Source organism: Scleropages formosus, chromosome 9 (genome assembly GCF_900964775.1).
Source record: "Scleropages formosus chromosome 9, fSclFor1.1, whole genome shotgun sequence".
In the NCBI taxonomy this organism is placed as follows: domain Eukaryota; kingdom Metazoa; phylum Chordata; class Actinopteri; order Osteoglossiformes; family Osteoglossidae; genus Scleropages; species Scleropages formosus.
In genome coordinates, this window is record NC_041814.1 from 31404174 (window position 1) to 31414616 (window position 10443).

The 10443-nt window shown below is 40.0% G+C and overlaps 1 protein-coding gene across 1 annotated transcript; it reads right to left on the bottom strand.

Annotated features, from left to right (window-relative positions):
• Window positions 1–1302: 1302 nt before the first annotated feature.
• LOC108922757 (transcription factor MafA-like) lies at window positions 1303–10219 on the bottom strand. Its single transcript, XM_029254522.1, has 6 exons — window positions 9755–10219; window positions 6408–6501; window positions 6190–6316; window positions 3443–3533; window positions 3041–3256; window positions 1303–1504 (listed from the first exon to the last, which is right to left on the bottom strand). Exons 1-6 carry the CDS (start codon window positions 10217–10219, stop codon window positions 1361–1363), a joined length of 1137 nt encoding a protein of 378 aa, XP_029110355.1. The 3' UTR covers window positions 1303–1360.
• Window positions 10220–10443: the final 224 nt, after the last annotated feature.

Consider the following 10443-nt stretch of genomic DNA (forward strand, 5'->3'; position numbering starts at 1 on the left):
TAGTGCTCCTGAGTGCAGCCAGTTAATGAGTTTACATATTTCTCTTTTCAGTCATTTTAGAATAGTTTTAATTTTAACGTAGCTGAAAATTAATTGAAACGTTAAAGTCTCAATCATTTTTTGTAGCTACATCTAAAATTTTTGCAGAACTTGACAAATAAATAAATTGAAGGATTTCTGTATTTTGAACATTTCACTGAGAGGAAGTTAGTGGTAAATCTAGTTAAGAACAAATTTTAGGCCCAGTTCGTAAGTTGAAGGGAAATTTATGCTTCTTCTCAGGCAGTAAACACCATCTCACCCCTTTGCTCCCATATGAGCCTTTAGTCCCCGTTAGTTTCCCCATGGAATTCACATCCACGATTTTTTGCTCTTGCCCTTGGTAGCACTGGTACTCATGAATCAATCATGGTCATGGTGGAAAATTTCCCCTCTGTCCGAGCAGCACTATGACCCCCTGCGTCCACTCAAACCGGGCCTTACGTTTAGTCTGAAACATTTTTCACACCAACCAGACATGCACAAACCACACAGCAAGTGAAAATGTATCACAAATTGCAAGAAAAAACTTTTCACTACAGTTTTGATTGACTGTACAACACAAATGCTTGACTAATTTTCAGCAATTTTTTTCGCTAATATATTTCAAATACATTCTTAGGTTCTCATTTCATGTTTTTCTTTATCACTGTTCCGCTGTCATGCTGACGAATTGCAATGGCATCCATCTGAGCTTTGGTTGATGGCATTAAAACAGTCCAGAGCTCCTTATATGCATCACTGGGTGAGGATCATTAATACATCACACCATTGTAAGACAACACTGTTGTAGTGCAAAAAAAGCTAGAAAAAGCTCCAAATACGCCATGTGCAGGTTCGCGGCACCCCACAGCAACGCACTGAAAAGACTCTTTGGGACCCATGAACCCTTGACCCCTTCTGAGAGGATGATGGTGTAAAATGAAGGATCCATGTTTATCGGTTCTTAGAAATGATCGATTATTTATTGATTGTTAGCAGCTTGACCAATTTATGTGACATGATGTTCTCACATAATTCCAGTGGAGGAAGGGTAGTTGGCCATTTTAGCCTAATTTTACCATGCTCATGATCCCACCGCCCTTCCTGGTTATCTCTGCTATGGAAAACTTTGATTTCAATTTCAATCCATATCTGTTGAGACATTGATGTTAAACAATATTTGCTGCTTCCACCCTGATTTAAGAATTTCCATCCACTCCGTTAATACACATCACAATCTCACAGATTTTTCAATTAACATAATTTTATAATTCCCCCCACACCTGGAACTGGAATGCCGTGACTTAGTCCACTTGATGACAGCTCTCTTTCTGAACCCTCACACGTAATAGTCGGTAGGAGATGAGGGCTGGTTGACGTGAGTGGGCGGAGCCTCACCTGTGCTAATGAGCTTCTCGTAACGAGCTTTGTAGGCATCTCTCTCCCTGAGCACCCGGGAGAGCTCACACTGCAGCTGTTCCAGCTGTAAGAGACAAAGAAAGAGAGAAATGGTCAGGCTGTTATTCATTGTTTATATTTCATTAAAGAAAAATAAAATAATTAGTGTAGTATATACTAAACTACTTATAAAGTATTTGTTTGTTTGTTTGTTTATCCTTTAATTTCTTTACTTGCATTTTCTAACATTTCTCTCATTTGCAAAGTAAAAACAGTGACTTCCGAGAAGACAACTAGTAGTATAGTGATTAGCACTGTTGCCTTTGGGCGCAAAAGTTCAAATCTCACTTCCGGTTGTAGTCTCTTGACCAAAGTACTTACCCTGAATCACTCCAGTAAAACTACCTAGCTGTATAACTGGATAAATAATCACAAATCACTTTAGAGAAAAGCATCATTTAAATGAGTGAATGTAAAAATTAACCTGCATTTCCAGACTAGGCCATTAGTTGGCAGTAAAGAGCACCAATACAGTATTGGATTGGGACTGCATGTACAGTATTCAGTTACACAGTACTCAGAGAGTTTATCTGGTGATCAATAATAAGATGACAAACACTGCATATGTTTATGGGTGTACAGGATAACAAATGTTATTAAATAGTTTGAGCAGTATTGTATTTTATCAATATTGAATTATAGGAAGTGTTTAGCTATCGTCACTGCAGCACAAGGTGGCACAACAACCAAGCGAAAGGGGGCAACTATTTTTTTCCACACAGCGCCAGTGGTTGTTGGATAAATGCAATAACAGAGGAAATCAGGAAGGGGCAAAGTTGTACCTTAACTTCCAACAACAACTGGCTCTTGAAGTTAGTTTGTAACTCAGAATTGTTTATAAACTATTTCACAATCAATGAAAGCTTCATAATCTGGGTGAGTCCTTCAATTTATTCATGTTTGGCACAGTTAAAATCTTCGGGTAATGCTAAAATGAATCGAAAATGCAATTAAAAACAACTTACATTTACATTTACATTTATTCATTTAGCAGATGCTTTTCTTCAAAGCGACAAACATCTTGTAGACAATGCAATTTGTATTTATAGATAGTTTCCTTCACCATATGCACCGATGTTCATCACACAAGTGGATGCATAAAACTATCGCCAATTCCTAATCACCTTCCTAGTAATTTATACACATGTATATAACATATAAATATATATACATCTAAACATTTACATTGCATTGCAGGAGTGGCTCTGTATAGGACTGACCCGAGCACAATCATGAACATTTATACCTTACATGAGATAAAGAGATCACTTAACTTAAAAAACTTAGAAACGTTAATGTCAAAACTGCATTAAAGTCACATTCAAAATTTATGTTGAATGTTCAAAATACAAGGAGCAAGTTTCTTTCTGAATTGAACGGGAATAACTGGTTAAACTGAGTTACAAACAGAACAAGTTACAAACAGACATTCACATTCAGTCCCAGTTTGTGTTCATAAGTCGGGAAACTTGTGTGCGATCATGGTAAAATGGCACGAACAACTACCTCAGCTACCTACAATACTCTGACCAGTGTTACCATAGCAACGGCTGCCAGTTACCTGCTGCGTTAGCATGTGCTTTTCGGACTCGAGCGCGTGGCGATGCTGCAGGCGCTTGTAGCGGCAGGACTGGGCGTAGCCGCGGTTCTTGAGCGTGCGTCGTTTCTGCTTCAGCCGCAGCACTTCATCCTTGCTGACCCCGCGCAGGTGGCGGTTGAGCTCGCGCACCGACAGGCTGACCAGCTGCTCGTCGGAGAAGCGCTGCTCCACGGAGCACTGTGACACGCAGTGGCACGCAGGAACACCATCAATACGTGCGCACGTGTTCATAATTACAATCGGTGTATTGGCATCTGGCCTTGCAAAAATAAAATATTTTATTTAATGTTTTAAGATTGCAGTGCCTGAAAAAGAAGTAATTACATGTTCAATATTAGCTTGTTTGAAAATTCTGTCATGTACTGGCGACGCATCCAGGTTGATTGGCCGAGGGTCCTGTGCTTCCAGGATAGGCTCCGGACAGCGGCGACCCTGACTCCCTGACTTGAACAGGCTATTGAAGCAATGCTGAGTGAAGCAATCAATATATGGAATAACATAAAATTATTTATTGTAATTATTATTTTCATAAATATTTACAAATACTTATAAATATTTCTATTTGTAATTATTATTTTTTTTACTGTTAAATTTTATGCAAGTAAATCACTATGAATATTGCAATACATACAATCATTTTTTAGTAAGTTTTACCCCACTTTGCAATTTCTTTTTTTTTTTAAATATGGCAAAAATGCAAAAAAAGAATAATATTGTGACACACTCGACAGTCCAGTTATTCCAATATCCAATGACCTGTGGTCCAGTCAAGCGCAGGTGACCTGTAATATTTTTTTCTTTTTTTGCAGTTCTGCTTTTTTTACTGATGTATTGTCCTTTTTTTCTTTCTGTTAATGATATTACAACTTCTAAATTATTTTTCTGTTCTAGGAGGTTTGTACTTTTTGAATGTGAAAGAGATTATGCCATTGTCAGGGGTGAATTGTTTCACTTTTACATGTATTCATTTAATGGACACTTTCCTGCAAAGCGACTTGATAGTGTAAAGCTGCTTACACTGATTTTCCCATTCATGCAGCGGGGTAATTTTACAGGAGCAATTTAGGATGGGTATCTAGCTCAAGGGTACTGCCGGGGAGATTTGAACCAGTAAATTCTAGATCCAAAGGCAGCAACTTTTCTTTCCTGAATTTCTAAAATTGTGCTTAGAGCAATATTGAGCACAGAGCACAGATACGGATGACCTGCAGGACACAGTTCACGGAAACAGAACTACACGTGTCACAAGCAAAGCTCACGTGAAGCAGCAGGTGACACGTGAGTTGAGACACAATAGGCTGCAGATCAGAGAGTCGTCACCGCGGTGCCCGTTCCTATGGCCTCAGTGCACGGGTTAGTGCGCGGGAGGCGCATTTGGGCTCCACATGGCACTAATCTGTCATAACTGCTGCTGCTGATCCGACAGAGTGCCTGTGACACTGAGCGGGATTACTCTGAACAATAATAGCTGATATAATCCCAGAGGTGTTTCCTGATACAGAACACACCCACCCCGCCCGAAGAACATGATGCTCCCACGGATTAAGGCGATCCCTCCGCTGAGGTTCCAGCACAAACCCATGTTCTACACCTGACAACTTCCTGTTTAAAGCTGGGCTTCTGGCCTGAAAATGAAGACCTCAAGCTCTTCTTTCACTTTTCTAACAGGAATCAGCTACCAGTTTTTATTGTATTTTTCAGAGCACACTGGGTGGCCAATGTGGAGACAAAAACTGGCACCAGAAGTCTGTTCATAATTTTTTTTGTGGTTCTGAAGTCACTTTTACCACTAAGTCACAACCAGTTAAAGGTTAACAATACAGACGTCACTTCATTTATTTACTGGTTAGGTGCTGTAAAAATACAAAATATAAGATATTAAAATTAAACTATTACTTTATTAAAATAAATTTATAATGAACATTTAAGTAACCCTTGTTTACTTAAGTAAACCCGTTTTCTAAATAAGTTAGCTGTTTGTCGACAAATGCTGACCTTAAGTAAACCGATTGCTGATGATTCATCCAAAAAAATGCAAAAATGCAAAATTCATCATCTTTCTATTGATCACCAACCCTGAGGAACACCAGACATGACATGTAAACACTGTGGAACTGAAATGAAATAAGGTGGTCTCTGCCATACCCTTTACTGCCACCTATTGGCTTGACAGGTAAACACAAGTTGTATTTGCAAAGGTATAGATAACAGGTGTAATAGATATTATGTTAAAATGTTCATTATAAATTTATTTTAATTGTATTACCTCTACAAATTAATAATAAATTTTTTTAATCCTTTTTATAATATATATATATATATATATATATATATATATATATATATCTGGTATATATCTGCACCATAGAGATTGTGATGTCTGCATTATTAACCTTTTATTGATCATGAATTAATGGTAAACGTGACTTCAGAACCATTAACAAAAATTACAGACTTTCGTTGCCAAATAAAACATCTTTACATGTAAAAAACTGAATAAATAAATAAATAAACCGGAGAATGATTGTATCTTTAAAATGAATCTTCTTGACTACAGCTTTGACTACAGAGTCTCCCCCCCCACCCCTGTACACTGTCCACAATGCATTGTGGGAGCAGAACGTAACACACATCGTGGAACGTGCACACGAGGCACACGCACACGGATATCCAACGTGCACATGGCAGACTGAAGAGTGACAGCTACACAGTGTCACTCATAATCTCTCCTTGTGCTCTATGATCATCCTTCAATGATAGCTGGAGGTAGTTTGAAAGTAGCTTCAAGTTAATAAAAAAATATTAAAATTAAAAGTGGCAAGTTTTTTTTTTCTTTTTTTTTAATCGTACCACAGAATTTCAGAGAAGAGAGAAGGCATCAGGGAAGATCTGTTTTATAAAGTTTTCACTGGGTGTGAGTGGGTGGTGGAAATGCCAATGGAGGTATGAATAAACTGAAGTACAAACACTCTTCCATCCTGGTTGTGCTCGGAAGTTGAAGAGCCAATGTAATTCCACTCTTTCTCGTTTCCATCGCTCCCCTCTGTCTGTCTCTCTCTCTGTCACTCCCTAGATTCCACTCTCCGCCCCCCCACCCACCTGAACAGTACCTGAGTGAGTTGGAGATGGTGATGGTGATGGTAATGATGAAGATTATGTCCTTGCAAAGGGTGGTGCGAATGGTGGTGAAGATGATGGTTGTGGTGGTGTGGGTTTTGATGGTGTCGATTCTGGGGGCTGGGCGGGTGAGGGTAGGGGCCCGAGCAGGCTGACGGTGCCCCGGGGAGCGTGGTCGGATCAGTGGGGAGAAGGTAGGCTGGCCGCTGACCGCTTTCCACCATCTTGGACCCAGAGGAGAGGTCGGTGCTGCTGTCGTTGCTTGAGTCCTGGAAGCTGCTGCAGCTTTGACCCAATGCGGGGAACTAGGAGGAAAGGAGGTGGAAGTCAAAGAGTGGATGAGAAGTCCGGAAGCTTCCGCAGAATGAAAAAGAATCAATAGAGAAGTGAGCATTCGCTACGCTGCGACACAAGTCATAAAGACTGCATATCTGACGTGATACACATTGGTAACATGCTTATTTTCAGTTATTTTAAAACAGTATTTTTACAGGATATAACGAGCAGATACATTGAGGAACATCTGTATTTTTTTAGCTTTATTTATTGTTGTGAAAAGTTAGATTTATTCATTCAGCTGATATTTTTTTCTACATTGACTTACAATGTTAAGCAGTTTGCAATTATTTATGTGTTTATAAACCTGGGAGATTTTCCCAGAAATGCATAAATACCTTACTCAGGGGTACTACAGTGGGAAGTGAAATTTAAACCAGCAACCTTTGGGTCCAAGGGGAGCAGTTCAAACCACTGCACTACTAGCTGCCCCTTAGTAATGTGTGCAGTTTCTTTCTTCATTAGTAAAGATTGTATCTGTTTACCTGTGTTAGCAGTAGAAGTGGCTCTGTAGTTACAAACTGAATGAGTTACAAACAGACTTGCATCCTGATTGTCTTTGTAAGTTAAAAAGAAGGCAAACGGTGTGTTTGGTGAGAGTTTCTTCTTCGTCACATCACTGATCATATCAACGTGTCCGGTCAACCAAGGAATCGAGAAATACTTCTTTACTTCACTGGAGTAATTCTACAGTAAAACATTTTGTCCAAGACAGTCCTTTTTTCAGAAATGCTGATAAAGCCTCCTTGTTCCCATAACCACCCAGGATCATGCAGAACTTCAGACATAATAATCAATCATTAGGGATCTTAGAAAACACCCACAGAGTGGGACTTTCCAATGAAAGGAGAGTCTCTGAAATACATTTTCCTATTTGGATTCGCTTTTCGATCATGGAAGCATCACTTAAGGAAAGGAAAAACCCACAGAAATTCAGCCCTATGTTATCACACAAATGGAAAAAAATAGGAAGGATTTCCTTTAATATTTCTTGTGGTGTTTCTCATGTCATTATTATTTAAATGTGTTGTTTATTATTTATCAGTTAAAACTATTGTGATAATTATTGTTGAAATATGTAATACAGTCACTACAAGAAAATTCACTTTTTTGCTCGCTATTCATTCTAAGTAAAAGTAACTCAAGCACAATTGGAAGCAAAAAGTTTTACAGACAAAATGCAATCCCTTCTAGACACATAAACTTAGACCCAAAAAATTAATACAGAACAGTTAGTAATAGCTGTTATGGATTTATGTATTATGTATTTATGTATATGGATTTATATATTATGTTTCTCAAGTCCAGACCTGAAAATAATAGAATAATATTCAAATGACAGCCATCGTTAGTCCTGGTGTTTCTAAGTCGAATTAAAGGACCACCCGTGCACTGTAAGGTGACTCCAAAAGAGTACACCAAAAGGGTACGCCACATGGCTCAAAGGTGTACTGTTAAAGTACACACTGAGGGTATACTAGAACAGCACAGTAGCAGGGGGCACAAAAAGGATAAACTAGCAAAGTCTGAAGTGATACACTAAAAAAAGTAAAATTAAACGACATATAGAATGGAACATTGAAACATCTGTTTTACTTATTGTCATATGTAGTATATCAACCAAAAAAGCTCAATTTTTAAATCAGTATTCTTGACTTGTTCATAACATCCTTTTATTATTAATGGTTGTGCCTAGTCCAACCAAGTCTGGTCCATGTGCAGACCTGACATTGAAAGTTACACTGATAATAATAATAATAATAATAGCTTTCCCAGATGATCCTGTCATAATGCTGAAAGACTGAAAAACTGTACAAATATACAGACCTAGAAATTGAGGAATGTCAAAACTAGGGTGGTACCAATAGTGGTGGGAGCATTAGGATCATTCAAGAAGCGTTTCTATAACAACATGGAGATTCTCCCATGCCAACCAAAGGTATCTAAAGTTCAGATGATAGCACTGACAGGACGCACACACATCCAGTGCAATGTGCTTTAATCAATTTCTCTGGTCTTATGCTGAGTTCTGAATTTTTCAATAAGTAGCCGAAACATCTGACTGAGAGAAATGATAAAATATAGTAAAATACATTCTATATACTATACATTCACCTGACACTTTTTTCCAAAGCACCTTTCAATGTTAAGTTACCTGTTGTTATTTACTGGTTTATGCAGCTGGGTAATTTACATTTACATTTACATTTATTCATTTAGCAGACGCTTTTGTCCAAAGTGACGTACATCTCAGCAAAAGTACAATTTATGCATTACATTAAAAGAAAGAGACATAACTGCAGACATGTGACTCAAGTAAACCTAGTTTGTTCCCTACCACTTGCTGCACCGAGGTTCGTCATTCGAGTAGGTGCATAAAACACAGGATAGACAAATCCTGATACCCTCCTACCAATTTTTTTTTTTCAATATTATAAGATACACAAACAAGCAAATAAAATTCCGGAGTAGTGGCTGAATAAAGGCTTTATCTGGTGATGCTCATGAAGTTACGGTGCATGAACATTTACACCATACATGAGCTGGAGAGATCTTGGGAGAAATGGGTCCGAAAAAGGTGAGTTTGCAGACCCTTCTTGAATGTAGACAGAGTTTCCGCAGATCTGAGTGAGAAGGGAAGGTTGTTCCACCACAATGAACCCAGAACCGAGAACCTCCGCACTTTACCTTTCGTGCGCGGTACCACCAAGCGAGCAGAAGTAGGCGAGCGAAGGGGTCTAGCTGCGGTGTAGCGGTTGATCAAGACCTCTAAATAGCTGGGAGCAGTTTTATTGATGCATTTGTACACAGTAACCAGAGTTTTGAATTTGATTCGGGCAGCTATAGGAAGCCAGTGCAGAGAAATGAGAAGAGGAGATATATGGGAACGCTTTGGCAAATCAAACACAACTCGTGCAGCAGCATTTTGTAGAAGCTGCAGAGGTTTGATGGCAGTATCAATTTAGGGTAAGTGTCTTGCTCAAGAGTACGGGAGCTGGGATTCGAACCTGTGACCTTTGGATTTCTAACCACTATACAACTATATAACTATATAACAATTGCTATTGTTATCAATAATTCACAAACAATAACGCAGATAACACTGTCACGCACATTCAAACACACCCTCATACACATACACTGACCCAAAGTGACACTGAGCCTCTCAAACATGTCCACATGCTCCAGAACATACAAGCACACACACGAACACACACTCACCTGTGAGCTCAGCAAGGCTTCCACTGCATCCTCACCTCCCAGGTACGCCCCGACTGCCCCTCGATCCAACGCCCCCAGGGTCTCCCCCGCACCCAGCTGCTGCTGCAGTGCCGCCAGCCAGATGAGGTCCTCCAGGGAAGTGGTGCCAGAAATGGGATGCAGGACAGTGGCGTGGCTGTTCGCAGGTGGCAGGGGGAACGAGGAAGATGTAGAGGATGAAGAGGAGGGTGGTGGCTGAGCATCGCTCAGCGTCGGGGAGGGGGGCAGGGACTCACAGGGGCTGGATCTCACGCTAGAGTCCAGAGGTCGGGGGCTGGAGGCCTCTGGGCCGCTGGACTTGGGGTAAAGACTGGGTGGGGGTGTGTCTGCTTTCACCTCAAACTTGAGAAGGTCAAAATCATTCAGGTACTCCATGGCCAGAGGGCTTGGGGGGAGGGAGGGCTCCGAGAGGGGAGGGGAGGACATGTTGGTGTGAGAAACGATGAAGGGCCACTGAAAGGCTACCGTCTCTTTAGGGCACGGACGGTGTGTCTGTCACAGGGTGTGGGTGTCTTGGGGACAACAAAAGCCTTCTTCTTCCTTCGAGTTTCTGTAAAAAGGTATAAAATGTGGATGTGATGGATGAATCTTTTTTTTAAAAAAAAAAAAACCATACTTCGATTGAATAATGCAAACATTTTACCAGCATT

What these genes read in the sequence shown, in the direction of transcription:
- LOC108922757 (XM_029254522.1), bottom strand. Translation starts at nt 10,219, where the DNA reads ATGTCCTCCCCTCCCCTCTCGGAGCCCTCCCTCCCCCCAAGCCCTCTG. An exon ending in AAGCCTTGCTGAGCTCACAG is followed by an intron (nt 6,502 to 9,754) that starts GTGAGTGTGTGT and finishes CTTTCCTCCTAG; the next exon opens with TTCCCCGCATTGGGTCAAAG. An exon ending in GTCCAAGATGGTGGAAAGCG is followed by an intron (nt 6,317 to 6,407) that starts GTCAGCGGCCAG and finishes TCACCCGCCCAG; the next exon opens with CCCCCAGAATCGACACCATC.